Raw genomic sequence first — 18,855 nt, forward strand, 5'->3', positions numbered from 1 at the left:
TGGCTGCAGTTGGAATTTCAATAGCAGCCACATCTTTTTATTTTGAAGATGTTATTCTTCACTAAACAGCACGATTCTTTTCTTTGTATATCCTCTGGCCAGTCACTGACTCCTGTAGAGCAAAACAAGGGAAGGAGTTCTAATGATATTCCACCTAATGCTTCCTTTGCTGCAGGAGGAAAGAGGAGCTGCCAGAGACCCGGCATAGCTACGTCTAAGCAAATTCAGTTGTCACTGTGTGTCTGTACAAGCTATACGAGGTGGCCCTTTCTGTTTGGTGTTGTATTAGTAATTCATGGTAGTTGGCTTTGCGTTTATGGTGTTGGTATCATCATGGTCCTCTCTGCTGCTGTATATTTATTAATGCCTGTGTGGTGATGTTTTAAAAACAGCACTGATTACCTACCTCCTGTCAACTCAGGCTACCTTCACAGTTTCTGTGAATACATTCCTGTGCTACATGTAGGATATCCTTTAAAGGATTTTTCCATTGTGTCTGAAGGCTGACAAAGCCAGAATCTCAGACACATGTGCACACACACACACATATGTATGTATGTGTATTTATGTGTATGTACACATAGGTATATATGTATCTTTCCAGTTGCTTTGTAGTGGAAATGTGCTGCAATGTTCAAATTAAAGGCGTTACTCTGTGTGCATGAGGTACATATGACTGCAGAAGCATCATTATCTGAGCTTTTTTTGACGGGCTTCTAAAATCCCTGTTGTTGATGGACTGGGGCTTTCAGGTATTCCTGTTTATACAGCTCAGGAAATTTGCATCTTGCCTCAAGATAAATAGTTATGACATCACTTTAATGTGAAGGTTATGCTGCCTAATATAGTATTCTTATCCTGTTCTAAAATGTAGTTGCAAAGCCCAGAAGCCTTCTTTCATAACAGCCTGTAGTAACAATCTGCCAGTATTGAACTGGTTCCGTAGCTTTTAAATTCTGAAAGTCAGGGGGATATACATGCAATATTTTCCTTATTTGTTTGTTTTATGCTCAGCTGAACTAGATGCTGAACATGCACAGAAGGTTTTGGACATGGAGCACACCCAGCAGATGAAGCTAAAGGAACGTCAGAAGTTCTTTGAAGAAGCCTTCCAGCAAGACATGGAGCAATACCTTTCCACAGGATATCTGCAGATAGCAGAGAGGCGAGGCAAGTTTTAAAATACATTCCGTGTAATACACAAACAACTTGGAGAACATTGTTGAGGGGTCAGAGTCAGCAGCGGTTTTAACACATTGCAGTGTCCAAATTCTTCCTCAGAGGAACTGGAACTTCAGATAGGCCAATGAAACAAACTTCGTGTCCCAGGGGAGCTAGATACCTTAGGAGATTAGTCAGACTCTGTTCCTTGTCTGAGGAAATGCAAAGCGCAGAAGTGCATCTGGAACAGCACTTTTCTCTGCAGCTGAAGAGTGCATCTATGTCTATAAAGATATGGATGGAGGCAGCTGCTTCTGTCCACTGGAGTTCCAAAGCCTGGGATTGTCACCTGGCAAGGAGGTGCCTCAGAAAAAATTGAAAAGTGCAGAGGAAAGCTCAGGGTTGCGTTTCAAAACACTTCCCAGGTGGTAGCTATTTCCATTGTGTGTGTAACATGCAGGGTGTGTGATTAGCACAGGGGAGGTCAGATAAAGTGCTCTCCTTATTATGAGATGACACAAGTCTGGCATCTCTGGACTAGTTAAAGCACAAGAAAGGCATAGACTACAGGTACTTCTGTGTGGGAGGTTTCCATCTGTTGGGCCAAAATGCAGGGATTGTTGGACCAGTAAGGAAGCAAGTGGGAAATTATGCATTCGTGCAGCAGGAAAAAACGTAGAGATTCTGTCCCTGTTCCAAGACCAGTTCTGCTATCATTTGTAATGTCAGAGCAGTGAATGCAATCCAAGATTTCCATTTCTCTGCTTCAGTGCTATAAATACTCATCTGCAAGATGCTCTAGATGGGTAGCTAGGGAGAGGTGGGATATGTAAGTCTAAATTTGTGGTCCAGTAAGGAACTGAGTTTGGGTCTTCTGCTTTCTGTAATATACAGTCCATTAGACTAAAAGTGGATGTTGTCATGGGCTAGTACTGGACACAGCTAGGTTTGAGTGTTAGGCTACCTAACATTTGAAACTACAGCTTTTTAGTATAATGTGGAACACATGTGTATCAAAGAAACTGTTTTAATGAAAGATTTGGTCTTGCAGTATATGTAAAACTACGGAGCTGTAGTATATTTGGAAAAAAACCAATCAAATAGAAGGATTTCATCTCAGTTCACCTATGAATGCTTTTAAGAGTGTAATTTTAAGTTTACATAAACCAATAAACTGCTCATTTTAATATTTGATGTTACACATGCAGCAACTAGACTTAAATCTGGACACCCCTGAACTTAGTTGTTTTGTGTTTGCATGTCTTGTTGTTCAAGGAAGAAGATGCTTATCCAAGTATTTGATTCCCTTGCAAATTGTCAGTATTATATTGACAGTAATAAGTGATTTGCTTGAGTAATTAATAATGTGCAATCCCCATGCTGGGCATGAGCCTAGGTTTTGCATACTACTACCATTTCTTAGATTAGCTGAGAGGAAGAATGGCTGCTCTCTGTTAACATTAATCCTTATTTCTGAATTTCCACATCCCTTGTGTATTGACATTTAGCGACTGTGTGCTTAAATGTGTTTGTTTTTCTCTAAAAAGACTTTTGGTTGAGAGAATTGGAGTGTTCCAAAATGGAAAGTTTCAATCTTTGCCCCTGAGCCCCATCCTATCATATTTCTGACAATGCTATTGCTATAAATACTGTTTCTAAAAATGTTTGGGTTTACAAAAACAGTAATGGATGTTAGTTTCACAACAAAGTTCCACAGAGTGCTCTTGGATTTGGGCTGAAATTGGTGCTGAGCAGCTTCTCTGGATGTGTTCCTCCCTTTCCTAGTTTAATTATTGCTAATGCACACAATAATAGCAGCTATTGAAGCCTGGGTATGTGATAACATCATGTAACTGATTGTCCGTTTGCTGATTGCACTGTTTTTACTGCAGAACCGATTGGAAGTATGTCTTCCATGGAAGTGAATGTGGACATGCTGGAACAGATGGACCTAATGGACATGTCTGACCAAGAAGCACTTGATGTCTTTTTAAACTCAGGAGGCGAAGACAATAATGTGCTTTCTCCCATGCTGGGTATGGTATTAGTAATGACAGCGTACTTTGAGACACAGTGATAAATCACCAGAATTGCTCTCATTTGTAATGGATGATGTTATCTCATAAAACATTTTGCTTTATGTAGATGGAATATTCTTTATCAGTGCTTTTCAAAACATTAACATTTAGTTTCTGTACAAGGGAACTTGATGCAAAAGTATGTGATATTTCTGGACTGTCTGTTTTTTCATCTAGTTACTTCAGCTTCCTGCTGTATTCATCACAGTATGGATGGGTGATATGTTACACATGGTTTTAAGGTGCATTTTTCTCAGTATAGGATTAACAGAGGACTTTTTAACAAACATCAGCGGAAAGTCCAGAATGTTGCTTGGTAAATTTGGACCAGTTGTATACTGTAAGATCTTCAGTGAGAGATACTCAGAGAAGTGGCTCAACCCAGCAGTTCACACACGCACACACACACAGACACACACATATAAAACATAACAGGGTACTAGAAGCTTCTGAATAGTGATTCTGATAGCGCAACTCCTTCATATAGCCTTCCTTCTGCTAGTAATGTCAGTTAAATTGGATTATGTTAATTCAAAATTTTGTTTATATGTTCTGATGGACAAAACCATATTTGAATTCTGCCAAGCTGCAGCACGATGAGGGATCTGCATAAAGGTAGGGAATTAGTGTCTGGGTACTGGATCTTTTAACTACCAGGGAAGTATGTTTTCTCAATTAAAAACTTCTGTACTAAAATACCTTTTCTCAGAAGAGCTGAAACGATTTTTGTTGGGGGAGATGATGAAGCTCCTTTAAAGGTACTTTTGATTTCTTCGGAAAATACAGATTGAAATATTTTTATAAAAGTACTTATAGTACTCCCTATGTACAGGTGATAAACACCTACTGTGAATGTGAAAAAAAACTTACAATAAGTAGTCAAGGCACAATTGACTACTGAAGGTTTTTGTGTTTCATTGCAAAAACTGAATTCAGGTTGCTGGTTTTGGATAGGCATCCAATTCATGCATTATTAAAGTTGATCATCCTTTGAGCATGCCAGTAATTACACAGAATCTAGGACTGTTTTCTGTTTGCTGGGTCTTTGGCAGATGTTGGACCAAGAAGCTTTATGTCTTAACAGCAAACAATCTAACTGGATGATCTAAGGAAGTGCAGAAACTACTAGGTGGTTTTGGTTATGGAGGGTTTTTTTTTCTCCTAAATAGATGTAAAATTTATTAACCTTTGAAAAAAACTTGTGTGATTTATTTTGTGCTGTAATGTGTTACAGTGTGTATGTATAGATAGTATATATATATGCACATACACTAATATAATGTACCCGTGCTTTGATGTTCCAGCACTGCAGCTTTACTGCAGAGTTTGGCTGGACTTGCAGCAAGATTTACTCCTTGACAGCTATTCCTACTGCAGTGTAACAGTCTTGTGAACCTTGCTGTTGTGGTTCCAGATGATTCATTTCCCTCTGAATAAGGGATTTTTGTGCTTGGAACCTGGTCCCCTAGTATCAAACTAAATATGCAATAGTCTTAATTCTCAGAAAGATGAGATGACTTAAAGGTAACTCTTCATTTTGCTGTCAGTGGAGAAATGGGTGGTCAGGGCAAGCAATATATTTCACAATTGTGCTGAACACCACAGAATGCAGGTAAGTTATTTCAGTAACAGGTAAAAATGAGAATCAGCTCAAGACATTAACATTTTTTCAAATATTTCTTACTATAAAAATTGCCAGCTTATGGGCATTGGTTTTGCAACATTTCATGATAGTAAATTGAACTGAAAAATTTACTTAACTCTGTCCCTTCTGAAAATTCCTCCTCATACTAGTGTACACAACATAAAAGCAGGTGTCTCTAAAATTTCTAGTGATGCCTCATGATTCCTAATATCATTTGCAGTCAATATAAATTCATGTACTGCCTCAAGAAGCAACTCAGTGGAGACCTACCAGACATCCTGGGGTGACACAGCCAGGATGTTCTCTGCCCAGGCAGGTTGGTCAGCTGTCAAAATTGTGAATGTACCAGTTGTTTATCAACTCGTGTTGGAATTGGAGTCCTGCCAAGGACTCGCTTCCCCATAGAGTTCCTGGGTCCCAGAGAAGCTACTACAATGTCACATAAAGTTGTTGTCCAAGTTTAGGACCAGAATTTAAGATTGCAACTAGTTAGGGAAAGAAATGTGCCAGAGCAACAGTATTTAGTACAAGAAGCTTCTCTTACCTCCAGATGCTGTTGTGACTTTTTCCTTATTAAAATTTAACTTGGTAAGACTATGGGGACCAGTCATAGGGCAGTGTAGTTTGAACTGCTCTGCCAATAGCCTGAGCTGAGCTAAGGTGTAACGATCAGCTCATATCCATCTGACCCTTCTGAAACAATTTTAAAACAAAATCCCACAGGATTTTTAAGAGTATTTTCTCACTAAAGTTACTCAGTGCTGAAGGCAGGTGAGCTGACTATGGAGAAACACTTGTATAGTAGAGAAGGAAAAAAGGGCTTTATTTGGCAGAGCACATAGACAGTGTTTACATGTCGCCTCATTTTAACTTCTGACTGTCAGGAACTGTCCAGGGAAGAGGATCTAATTTTGAAACTTGAACTCTCAAACTGCAAGCAAACACTGTTAAACTGAACTTGCTTAGAAGTCTTTTTTGCACAGGGTATCGAGGAAGCATAGTCTTAAAATCCCATTCCTGTGGACTTGAGCTATGGTACAGCTGCACCAGAGGAATGTTTTTGTGCCGAGGGCAAGAATTTGTTTTGCTTTTGCATCTTCATTTTTAGTCAAAACTGGAGATGACTATTAGTGCCTGTCTTCTAGTTGGTTTGGTTTGGGTTTTTTATTTCCTCAGGGTTTGTGTTGGACAGTTTTGTTGGGAGGATTTTCCTCTTGGTGACGATTCTCAGCACATGCTGACGTCTGAGTGGACGTTTATTAAAGTCAGTTAGGAGGATTAAGTGGTCTTTGCTAACAGGCAAACAGGGCATCAGCTATGTCTCTTAACAGTCAGGACTTAATGCTCCTGCCATCTTACCTTATTTATCTCAAGCATTAGCGATTCCAGAATGAACGAGAGCCATACGCACCATCAGAAACAGATTAAATCCAGCCTGTGGCTTGTATGAGAGATCTGTTTCAGAAAAGCCAAAAGCAGCTTTGTGTTTTGTAGGGATTTTTAATGGTGTTTTGTAAAAGGAGGAAAACAGCCTGAATGTGACTCACTAACCAATGCTAAGCTAATGTTAATGTACTGACTTACCAATTCCCTTGACAAGCCAATGCTTGATTTTTTTTGTTGTTCTTTTTCCAACTATAAGGGCCTGACACCAACACCTGCGTGAATGAGATAAGTCTTCAGGTCCCGAGCCAGTCTGAGTTACGACAAAAACTGTCTTCACTGTCATCAACCTGCACTGATTCTGCCAGCCAAGATGCAAGTGAAGGAGAGTCTCCAGTTGTTCAGTCTGACGAAGAGGAAGTTCAAGTGGACACTGCCCTTGCTGCTGTAACTGAAAGAAAGTGTGCTTCAGATGCTAGTGATGAAAGTGACTCTCAAACTATTTGAATCTTAAAACCATATCCTTTAAGAATGACTTCTGAATGAATGAACAAGTGAATGAAGAGCTTGCCTGTGTAACAATTTGCTAACCAAGCATAACAGCCAGATCTTTTTACTTAAATACTGCCTTTTTACAAATTGCCAGTCATATGGAGGTTGGTTTTTAAAGAAAAAAAATATGCCTAAAGCACACACACTTTAACAGTAGTCTTGGGGCTCAGGGGAGCAGTAAAACTGTTGTATATACTATGTATAAGAGAATTAAAGGGGAAAGATAGAAGTTACTTTGACCACTAACCTTTAAACGGCTGATTGGAAATACTTAAGAGTTGATGTGTAATACTGAACCCAAATTGTTCCTTGCATGTTTTCAGCTGCTGCAACTGAAGATTTAGGATCCAAACCAAAATGAAAAGTTATTTTCTACTCTTTACTACCTACTGTCTGCCTCCTGCCTTTGTCTACGAATGCAGCAGTGTTTACTGTTCTCACACTTCCTATTCAGGACCAACTTAGTTATTGTAGGTGTTAAGGAAAAAATAAGAACCTGAAAAGGAGGAGAGATGCGTATTGAAATGTTACACTCCTTGTGGAGCAGGTATCTTAGCATTGTGTAAACTCCTCTTTCAAGATAAAATAAAGTATTTCTATCCCAACCCTGTCTTTTACTTGACTACCCAAGTATTTTATCCATGACAGTGAACAGAGGAGCCTAATTCAGAAAAAAAAAATGGTTATTAGGAGCACCAGGGTAATGTGCTTTTCCATGGTAACATCTGTTTGACTACACTGATGCAGGCCAGCAGTGCAAGGGAAATAAACCTGAATTAATTATAAATTAAGTGCATATATTTTATAAACCTTAGGACCTATAGGCATCATCTTATTGCCATTTTTTCTGCAGTCATTTTTCTCTCTAAACTCGAGGTCTGAACATGTCTAACACCTGTTGCTTGTCAAGTCTCATGCTCTATTTGCAGGGATCTGCTCTCCTTTGAGAAGGCTCCTGGCTCCTGCTCTTCATGCACGGAGGGAAGGAATGTAATCAGAAACAGCGTAAGTAAAAAGGATGAGCTGTGATGTAGATCCCTTCCAAAGACTTGCCCTGACAAACCAAGGGAACGAGGCATCTCCTGCTGCTCGCCAGCTGGGAAGTGGCCAGTTTCCTTAAGGATTCACTGTTAGCTGACAAAGTGTTTCCTGACTCCTGTCTGGGAAATGAAGGCTAGAAGCTCAGTCTTTACAATAAGAGATTTACTATTCAACAAGGCATCTGTTGAAAGAAACTTTTCTTGAAGGAGCTTCCTTTACTCTCTCGCTTTCCAGAAGACAGACAAAATGTCCAAAAAAGTTTTGTTTTTTTTATTAAACCTTGTAGTACAAACCTGGAAAGTAAACAAAAAACTGGCAATAAACAACATGAAGTCTTTCCTTACAAGGAAAGAGAGCAGAGCAGCGCTAATAAATTAAATGTCAAACTGTAAGCCATAGTCAGAAGTTTACTGTCAAGAGGGAAAAGTACACAGCAAGGCCATAAAAACCAGACAACCACATTTGAAAACACTTGACTCTGTTTATGTTATTGTTAAATATTCCAAAACAGTTCAGTCTTCTGCAACAACAACCAACAAATTGTATTATAGGACTTTCCTGACAGTCACCACTGGCAAGCTCAGTGCAATATGGGTAGCTACGGTATTGTTGAATTCAATTACGAAACAAAACAGTTTGTGAAAACATTTTCCCTTTTTTATTCCACACATACTGTACACACAACCAGAAAAGGGCAACAGCTACTCCATTATTATTTTTTGTTGTTGTTCAGTGATGTAAGCAGCACTTATAAATGTTACAAGAAAAACCCTGTAAGCATCCAATCCAACCGATGAAGAAAGTGAAACGTAAGGCTTTTCTTCATCTTGTCTCTTTGCCATCCCTCCCCCCACCCCAAGAAAAGGCTCAAGTATTTAAAAAAATTTACAGGCATATGTACAAAAGGTGTGATTTTTTTTTTTGTTACAACATGAAGAGAAAAAATAGACAAGATGAAAGCAAATGCATTTTCACATTCAAAAGAAATATGCAGACCTGCTAGTGGCTCTAAATGTGAATCATATAATGAAACAAATTCAAAACAAAAATTAATGCTTGACTGTGTAAAGGTGTGAAAAACAGCAGTGGAATGGAAATGGAATGTTAGAAAGATTGCACGTCTATGACAAAAGAAGCACTTATGGCTTCAATCACTTTTTTTCTTTTTTTTTCTTTTTTTTTTCTTTTTAAAGGATGCTATTGAAGGGTTTTTGATAAAGTAGCCAACAGCACCAAAAAATAACAGAATGGATTTCCTAATGAAATCAGGCACAGTTTTCCCTCACATGACTCCTCAAGGCAGGCAGTCTTTTTTTCCTCTTTATTTTTTTTTTTTTAATTTTTTATTTTTTCCCCTCAAAACAGATGCATAGTGATGTGCTGGTAAAAGAGAACATACTCCAAATCTCCTCCTTTTGCCTACAGTTAGGAAACAAAGTCCATCTTCAGCTGCCATAACCTCCCAAAGAAAGTGTGTATTCACCAATTTAAAAAATTACAAAACTCATCTTGCTGTGACAGAATAAAAGACAGCCAAAGTAAAGCAATTTCTTTCAAGTTTTTGTCTCCTATCCCTTTTCTCTCTAGAAAAATCTGCTCACATGACTGGAGAACAAATTATAAAACACATCAAACTTTAACCTATCCAAAAAATGGGTTAAAAGCCTTTTTTCACAGTTACCAAAAAGGCTTTTTATTTTTTTCAGCCATAGGGACAATACAAATTAATATTTTATCAGCCCCTTGCCGGTTTTAAAACAGTGAACATACGGCAGTTTAAAAAAATCAGACTGCTGTATCTATCTATTCTAAGTACAAAAAAAAAAAAAAATTCAACAGTTTAATGCTAAAACAAAATTAGTTCTCTAAAACCAGAAGAAAATCTTCTTTAGAGCTAGTGCAAAGACAGCTTGTATTCTACAGCAAGTACTCCAAACTATGGTATAATAATTACAAAAAATATATATAAATTGACAAAATGAGAGTGTTGGCATCTTCAGGATTAACTTGAAGCACTTTTGGATGAACTGGAGGATGAAAGCCTAGATGATGGCACGTCAACTGTCGCTCTCTTACGAGGTCCTCTTTTTGGTGTAGGCTTGCTGATACAGTTCTCAATGCTGCCATTTTTACCAGATACTTTTCCACAGATTTGATTGACAAGACTGATTATTTGTTCCTGTTCGGGAAGTAGGAAAAACAAAACACAAATTAGCAACTGCTCTTCAGTCACTTAAAAAGAACAGAGATACAGAGCTCAGAAACTGCTGAGTAGCCTATCTCAAAAAGGTGCTTGTACCAAGTGCTGCTCCCCAAAAGCTGATTTTGTAATTTTTCCCACTGCTTCGATATTTACCTTTCAGGCTAATGGTAAATTGTGCCCCACTCTCTATTCTGCCCCCATCTTCTCACACCCAAGGGAGAAATGGAGCCAGCTGGACAGGTGGAGACATGTAGCATTAGCCCAGAAACCAGGCACAGTCCTAAATCACCAACTTGAGTTCTGTGATTATCCATCATCACATGTGCTTGGAGCAATTAACTGGACCTCTCATCTACATGTGCTCTGCAAGTCTGCCTTAAAGAATGTTCAGCTGGACTGGAATAAGTCACCTGAACTTACAGTTACCAACAGAGAGAAGGTATCCTAAAGTACAGAAGTTACCAGTTAAAGCAAAGCCTCAGGTTTGACAGCATACCAAAGCATTAAATGGCTCCTCTCTTCTGTAACACATATTCATGCAGTTTATGCTTCAGGTTTCCCTTTGATCATTGTGTTTCCCTCTATTTCTTTACTTAGATCATAATAAAGTGCCTTTTTTGCACACCCAAAAAACCCAAAATAACAACAAACCCAAGACCAGTTTCCTGAGGTCCTGGTAGGACAGAGTTAAGCCTACCCCTAAGTTTTGGGTATCAAAGCCCCCCAGCATCACACAGCTGTGTCAGTACAGACCTCATCGTAACGGTACATCATTTTCAGTCCCCGACACGACTTCTGTTTTTCCACGTGCCGCAGGGCACACTCCAAGCAGAAGACAACATTTTCGTTCTCCTGTACAACCTGTATAAAAGAGCAGAGGTGGGGGTAAGAAGTGCAGTAAGCTCCAAATTGTAGCCGTGTTATGCACAGAGTATTGAACTACTGTCTGAATGACTAAACCTGGATTTTACTGCAAGCTAGTGGAAGGAGCCATAAACATTACACATTGTGAAATGATTCAGAATGTGTAGTAAGAAGAAAGAACATATCCCTTTTTAAGTGCTAATGTTGGCAAGTAGATGTAATTTGGAAAAAAAACAAAACAAAACACCAACAGTAATGAAGGCTAAATCCAAATGGTATATGCATTTATTGGCATCTTCTATGTCGTCTAAAGATCTGAAAGGAGTAGTTTCCCATTACTTAAAATGCTGTATTGAATAAGGATAAAATCAGCTTAACCACAGGATTCCTCAGCTACTGTCTTGTTCGGCAGAGGTCATATTTGCTTGGCTGGCTGCCTGCCAAGCCTGCACACTCAGCTTGGAATTTAACAACCAACTTGATTTTTTGTCCCCAGCTACTGTTAAAGAGTGGCAAAGAAAAATCCCTCCCACAATTACACTTACTCCAGAGCAAATTGCCCAGAATTAAGAGGTTCTGGTTGGTGTTTTGTTTTGTTTGTTTTCTTTTTTAACAAACTCATTTTAAAGTTACTTCAAACTAGTGCTGCTTCAACAGTGGTATAAAGGCATGTATAAAGACAGCATATTCTATCCTAGGGAAGGAAATGGCTACATCTGATCATTTACAGTTATATTTCATTTCCATTAAAAGCCTAACATCTATAACCAAAAAAACTGCCGAAAGATGGGAGGGGAGGGGAAGGGCCTAAATATGGGCTCCAATGCACTGTATTATGTTTATTTAAATATCTGTTCTTGGAATTAAATGGTACATAAGGTTGTGGGAGGGGCTTTTGGTATTTTTAATGAAATTGCTGTATTTGTAGGTGTTCTGCATACAGCTAAAAACATTGAAATGTCACCATAGTGGTTAGCACACCTTCAAAAGCCAGTAGGCAATTACTTCTAAAAAGAGAGAGAAAGTTTATGGGCGTGACTGCTGGTTTTGAACAGACAGTTTGGCAAACAGCTTGACAGATGGGATACATCTACCCTGCAATTTGGCTTGCAGGGAAATTGTCGCAGCATGGGCTGTAGCTGCATGCCTGAGACTCGGGGCATGTATTTGAGCTGCCAGCTCATCCTGAGACCTGTTCTGCCATGACTTACTACTACTGGCAACCTGCAGGTATCTCTGTTACCCCCTCCTAGTGCAATGCAAACACGCTCACAGGTGTCCAGGAGTGGCTGAGTGACTGGTTTATCCCTTCCTGACAGGGGAGAGAAGTTAGCTGACACTAACTCTTGTCTTCTGTCACCATTGGCCAAGGTGATAAATGTTCTGGCACAACTAAATCAACATCTCTGTGTCTTGCAAGGAGTGCATGAGATGACTCTGTGGTCATGTGCTGCCTCTCAAATACTTATAGTTCAACAGAATTTTAGAACAGGGGGACAGGACCCCAGCGGCAGCAGAGGACTTTACCCACCATGGAAAGATAGCACAGGTGCTGACAAATCTGGCATCTCCTCTCTGACGTTTCTAACTGCAACCACTTTCGAGGCTTTTTCTTTCCATCCATCCCTGTGCTGCTGCTGTCATGGCTGCCGTAGCGTGCTGAAGAGTGGAGACCCGCCTCGTACAGCTGCCGCCGCTGCCTCAGCTCCGTGTCCCTGTGAATGGTGTGTGCAATTAGACGCTGGCATCACCTCATGCCACCAACAAAGCCACATATGATCACCCTTTTACCACCATCATCACTGAAACCTTAGCTCCACACAGCACAGCCCTGAGTGTTGTCGGAGGTTGGTGCCATTCCCTAAGCATGGCGAGAGACAGCCAGCACCACAGAAGCGCTGCCTGATTTTAACAGCGACCACCGTATCAAGCCAATGGTTCTCAAACTGCTCCACAGAGAACTGGGGACTGCCGAGTACTTCCTGGAGGTTGATGGTTGCTCAGGGCCATGTGGAGAGTCGGGAGCTGTGGCTAACATGACTGTCATTCCTGAAGTTGCCAAAAGCCACCTTGAGGAAGAGGAGCCGTTGCTGTCAGGAGTAACAGCCACGTTCATCAGGAGGCAGAGATGAACCAAGGACCTGCTGCCATGAGGTGCTTCAGGCAGGAAAGGGGGAGCAGGGCAAGTGATTGTGCCAAAAGACGAAGATCTTGCTGTACACCCAGGGGAAAAAGAAGGAGATGTCAATCAAGAATAACAACCAAGCCCTCCAGCCGCCCTTCACCCACAGCGTCTGTAAGGCGGACAATATCTCCTATGCTGAACTCTAAAGCAGTAGGAGAGCAGGTTGGGTTGGAGCTGACTGGAAGACAGCAAGTGTGGAGTGAGCTGAGCAGATGGAAGGGGAGAATAAAAAAGAGCACCACCAGACACAGCTGAATATGGGTGGAGAGCCAAGCTAAGCAAATGGCACGGGCAAACTGAGCAACCAAGGCAGATCAGGAGAGAGGCAGCAAAAGACACATAACAAACAAGCAAAACAAAGGAGAGGAAAAAAATATGGTACAGTGTTCCACTTAGCATGGGGTTGGTTTTTTTCAGATTTTGTTTGGGATTTTGTTTCATATAAGGAGCCACAGGAAAGACTGATATCCTCCAGTGAATTCCAACCTATGCATTAGAACAAGTTTGAGAACCACTCTGATAGAGGTCGATGTGATGGTCTAGGAGCAAGCACCAACATTTCTCTTTCGCCTTTTGCACTTGCAGACTTTTTCTCTTCAAGGGGGAAAAAAGAAAGGCACTTGAGCGTGATTATTCCCACAGGGAAACCAGCTGAAGGTAAAGCAGTCAGCACACCTCTTTGCATTTCTTTCTGAACACTAAAACAACACATGTGCTGTTTTCCCCTTCAATATGTCACTGGAAATTTTCCAAATGAACATGCTATTTAGTTAAATACAGTTTGTAGACTCCATTCATCAAAACTTTCTTGACATCTCGAGTATCAGTTGTCACAAACTTGAAAGATAGGTAGCAACTACATGGTAGGGAACAAAAGAGAAGATCATTATACAGGAAGCCAGGCAACATTATATTTTCTTTTCTCGCCTATCTTAAGAGAAACCCTAAATATGTTTCCTTAATACTGGAGAGAAAAAGGAGCGTGAATTTTTTATTTAAAATGTTCAAGTTCTAATGCAAGATGCGTTAGCATGCATGCATAAGCTGCTCACTTATTCACTTTTAAATCAAGACAACTTTCTGTATACAAAGTACCTTCTACAACTGTAATATAACAATCTTGATGCTGAAGACAAGGGTTCCTGGTGCAAAACCCACTACAGACATGCATTGACAGTGGCTACTGATGCCAAGAGGTTGAAAAACTCAAGAAAGATGTTTAACCACTTGGCACCAAGTCATTCACATAATGCATCGGGAAATCTTGACTCTCAGCACCAAGAATTAGCAAAATAAAAACCTAATGTAAACTGTAGCTTTAATTCTTTGATGGTGCCCGAAATAGGGAATTCTTAGAGTAAGACATCGCAACCACGGGCAATCTCACATCAGCTACAGCCAAGGAAACTGCTCCTTCCATGTGTGGCTGTCTTCAAATATGTTTGCTGGGCTTTTGCTTGGTTAAGTAGGGGCAAGACATGTCAGAAAGGGTTACTTACGTCATCCACCTCTGGAGTCTGTCAAGGAAAACAAATAGGTACAATAGGCCCCCAATTCGTTACCTGAGCTCTCCAAGAAGTGATGATATTGTACTCAGAGTCGGTCCGTTTTCTTTTTTTGCTTCTGCCGTTGCAATCTGATAAAGCAACTTTTCCATTGAAAATGGTTTGGCTATACGTCGTCTCTTCATTTCCTGGGACAGGAAATGAAAGAAATTGACAGATGAGTTCCTGAGCAAATCTGAAAGTAAAATCTTATCAAGAATTTAATTCAAAATTATTAATTTTATTAATATTTAAAAGACAATAATTAAAGCAAAACGTAGCCTTTTAAAACAACCAAGAGTTAAATTTTTCCAAGTATTTATGTTCCGGCTTACATCCAGCACTAAGTACACACTGAAATGAATGCTAGCTAGAAATTGGTCCTTTCAAGTGGAAATGCTTTGCTGAATTGGGTCTTCCTGTTGCAAGATTTTCTGCACATGCTTTACGTGAACCAGTGCCACACAAAAACATGTCAAAACCCCAAACAAAACACGTGCTACCCAGTCATAATCAACTGCTTCCTCAGAGAACAAACACCCTAATGCCTGTTACATCTAACACTGTGTTTTCAGTCACCAGTAGAGAGCAAAAAAGCATGTGTCTGCAATGCATGATGCCATATATGCTAAGAAATCAATCAGTATGCTGGGGTTTTTTAATATGCTTTACTGTGAAATTTAATGCAAAGATAGGCAAATTCTGCATATACAAAGAGAATGAAGTAAAATGCAAGTACACTGGTGTCACCACATTTCAGGTGTACCTTTTTTTTTTAAAGAAGAAATTTAAACTTCATTAGTGGAAAAGACAAGAATAGGAGAGATGTCACGAAAAGGAGAAAAATAGAAAGAAGGATGCCCAGGCATAGACTCATGCAGTTCACTGAAGTGGAGGAACCAACAAACACCTCAAAATTCTCTCCCTAAACATTAATTTTTCCTGTGGAGGAGCAATGCAATCACTTACGCTGAATAATATTGGATGGCTCAGACTCCAAATAGTGTAAGATCTACACATATGACCTGCTTGAAGGCCAGGACTGGTCTTATTTTGCATCTTTTAAAACATAAAAAAGGACAAACTAGCAAAACTAGCAAAAAACAGGCAGATGCCAGGGAAAGAGACAAGAGGCAAAAGAAGGAGGGTTCAGTTCTGTTCAGTTCTGCCTTTTGCTGGTTCCTGTCTGTGAAAGCTTTTGAAGTTACATCTTTCTGGTCAATACAAACTGAGTGATTTTGGTAGCTGAAACCCTTTCAAGAATTCTTGTGTAGGCAAATTCCTTATTTACTATGCAGTTGGAAAAAGTGCAGTGTTTTCTCAGTATCTGAAGAGGTTTATGTTTTTGTTTATGTAGAGTCAGAGCATTCAAATGACGCTAACACTGGAGTGTAATGTGAAGGAGACATTTTTGGTTAGTGGTTAAGCCTGCCAAATACCTACTCAGCACACACAAATCCAAGGATTAATTTTTAATCTTAATTTTTTTCACTCTCTTTTGTAACCCTAATTACATGCTCTGGTTATTTCTTTTATCAGAACCAATTATATGCACCAGTTGCATGTGTTAACTAATATATCTATCACATAAAATGGAATTTGCTGAGCAAAAAAGAGTTCAAAAGATGTTCACAGGTAAAAAGAGTGTTCTTCAGAAGCTATTTGCTCTGCTAGCCCCTGCATGGTGTTGGAAGAGCTGCACTGTTAGGAGTGTTATGGGAAGGCTTTTCCATGTTAGAGTGTCTGTTCTTATGCAGCCTCAGACAATATGTGAAGCAAATCTAAGTCCTGACAAAAGCCCACATGGGCAATACACACAGCCAGGATAAAAGCCCACAGTGAGTGGCTGGAGGAAAAAAAGCAAGGTCTGCTCCTGCTGGGTGATAGCTCAGGGAAATTCCGAGCCCAAGTCTGTACTGGGCTTAGCACAACTTGCTCGATCTCTGCATTTATCTGAATTTCTGAATCTATTCCATACTGTACTGAAATACACAGGTAAGTATTTTAAAACTGACTTTTGTCTGCTTTCGTACTGCTGCCTATTTGTTTTAATGACACATTTTTCAATGTCATGGAAGTTACCCAACATTCATAACTGTCATCACCCTGGCACTTGTGATTTGGTCTTGCTATCATACACATCTCTTGGTCATTCATTTTCCAGACTGAGTAGTTCTCTTGTATTTAATACAGAAGATAACTCATAACTTTAACCATATATCTCTGCTGTGCCTTTTCTAGTTCCTCTATAATCCTTTTGCAATTAGGGACTCAGAACTGCACAAGCCACCAGGACCCTCACAGTGCCACATAGTGGTGTTTCTGCTTTGCTATCTATTGTGTATTCTGTCTATTTGGTATCTATTGTTATTCTTAACATTCAATATATTTTTGTTAAGCCTCTCCAAAGCACTTCGCTGACAGCTCCATAGGAATCCAAAGACCTCTTTTCTCAGTAGCAAGAGCTCATCAGAGCCTATTTCTCTGTCAAATTAGGATTATTTTTTTAAATTCAAATTTAGCATTTATCAACACTGAATTTCATCTACCATTTACTCACTTGGATCACTCAGTATCATGAAATCTTTCTGTAACACCTCATAGGTTTAATTTTTGCTGTTGTTACCATTAACATCCTCAGTGTAAAGGATTAGTTTTGCTATTCACTTCCCTTTCTAGGTTATTTATGGATACATTAAACTGTACTGAGTAATGCACAGAGACCTCTGCCCCTCAGTGACAAAAACTGACCATTTGTTCCCATCCTCTGCTTCTCTTTAAATCAGTTATTTTTTTTGGTGTGTGAAGTTCATCTCTCAGTCCATGGCAGATTAATTTCTTTAAGAGCCTTTTCTGAGGAACCTTGCCAAAAGTCTTCCTGAAATATTCACAGACTCTGTCAACTGCAACTCTTGTCCATACATACTTCCAAAAGTTTTGAGGCCTGGAGACCATGACCTTGCTGCAAAAGCCCTGTTCTCATTCTTTTGTACATTTATTTTTTTCCTTTTGGCCTTGAGGAAGTTGTTCTTTGAAATCTCTTTTTGGTCTTCATTTTTACGTATTTACATGTCTTGCTACAGAGGTTATTTTACTTGCATTTTCATCTTCTGGACACCAAAGGAGTTTTTTGGTCTCATTTCAAACAGACTCCTTTCTCCTGGTGTTTAGCCATGCTATATTTAGTGGAGGTTTGCCTTCTGAAATTGTTCTCTTCTTTTGCTAAGCAATGTGCATGTGTTGTGAGCCTCTGACACATCTTTAAGCAATTTCTATGTTGCATGCAAACACTTAACCCTTCTTTTTGCATTCTGAATTTAACAAGCTTCCCTGGTTTTATGCGAGGTTTTTGAAATGAAACACCACAGTAGTGGATATTTTGCATTTTACTGTGTTCCAAGGTTCTTGATCTCTGCTCTCCATCACAGCACAGCTCTTGCTAGTGGGGACATCAGGTGCACTTCTGGAGGGCCTCCTCCCCTTTGGTTTCATCTGAAAGCAACCCAGTGGGCTCAGGCTAGGACAGCTCTGTGACAGGAACCAAGGAGTGGTAATTGTGTGGCGTTTTAAAGGCACAGTCCTTGCCCAAAATAAAACCAGGGGTGGAAGGAAATACGTGTACAGCCCCTGCCAGCATCTTGGCTAGACAGTCAGGAATACAGTACTAATGCCATGCTTTTCCTATTTAGGGCAAGAAGATCGGCACATAGGGATTCTGTCACTGGTGACAGAGTTAAACCTGGCTTATTGGACCGTAAGTTCTCTTCTGTGTGCAGCAATGGTGCTCCAACCAGAAGACTAACTCCATCTTTCTTATGTACTTCTTCCTCTTGTATTACATTACCAGCTGAGCCTCTTTCCACCAAATTTCTGGTAGGCCCTATACCACCAAAGGCCCTCCTTCAAAACCAGACATTCCTTCTCATTTCCAAACCTCTAGCCCAGAGTGCATGAATTTCATTCAGTATTCTGTATTCCTAAATTTCTATTTCCTAAATGAGTTTTACTGACTTTGCCCAATGCTTTATTGTCACTCCAAACACATGTTCTTCCACCACAACTCGAAATTTTAAACTAAGGATGAGAAGAAAGTTTAAAGAGCTCTTAGGGTGTTTTTTAAAAGCCCCCCAGTCTGATTCCATGTGTGGTCTAGGTGAACCTGACTGTCCCTTTACACAGGCTTTATACAAATTCTTTTA

General features: G+C 39.8%; 2 protein-coding genes across 6 annotated transcripts in view; one reads left to right on the top strand and one right to left on the bottom strand.

Annotated features, from left to right (window-relative positions):
• The window catches only part of DTNBP1 (dystrobrevin binding protein 1), a 71,075-nt gene extending 61,668 nt beyond the window's left edge, over positions 1 to 9,407 (top strand). For both annotated transcript variants that reach the window (XM_027654204.1, XM_027654207.1), the window contains 3 exons: positions 1,015 to 1,170; positions 3,054 to 3,197; positions 6,527 to 9,407. In XM_027654204.1, coding sequence (XP_027510005.1) covers positions 1,015 to 1,170; positions 3,054 to 3,197; positions 6,527 to 6,774 — 548 coding nt within the window. In that variant the 3' untranslated portion in view covers positions 6,775 to 9,407. The remainder of the gene's footprint in view (positions 1 to 1,014; positions 1,171 to 3,053; positions 3,198 to 6,526) is intronic.
• The window catches only part of JARID2 (jumonji and AT-rich interaction domain containing 2), a 215,967-nt gene continuing 205,227 nt past the window's right edge, over positions 8,116 to 18,855 (bottom strand). For 3 of the 4 annotated variants that reach the window (XM_027654202.1, XM_027654201.1, XM_027654203.1), the window contains exons 15-18: positions 14,675 to 14,805; positions 12,459 to 12,642; positions 10,817 to 10,924; positions 9,045 to 10,039 (exon numbers count right to left, since the gene is read on the bottom strand). In XM_027654202.1, coding sequence (XP_027510003.1) covers positions 9,863 to 10,039; positions 10,817 to 10,924; positions 12,459 to 12,642; positions 14,675 to 14,805 — 600 coding nt within the window. In that variant the 3' untranslated portion in view covers positions 9,045 to 9,862. Of the gene's footprint in view, positions 10,040 to 10,816; positions 10,925 to 12,458; positions 12,643 to 14,674; positions 14,806 to 18,855 lie in introns of all 4 variants that reach the window. The other variant, XM_027654200.1, reaches the window with a different exon arrangement.

Source organism: Corapipo altera, unplaced genomic scaffold, assembly GCF_003945725.1.
Source record: "Corapipo altera isolate COAL_440 unplaced genomic scaffold, ASM394572v1 60, whole genome shotgun sequence".
Taxonomy (NCBI): domain Eukaryota; kingdom Metazoa; phylum Chordata; class Aves; order Passeriformes; family Pipridae; genus Corapipo; species Corapipo altera.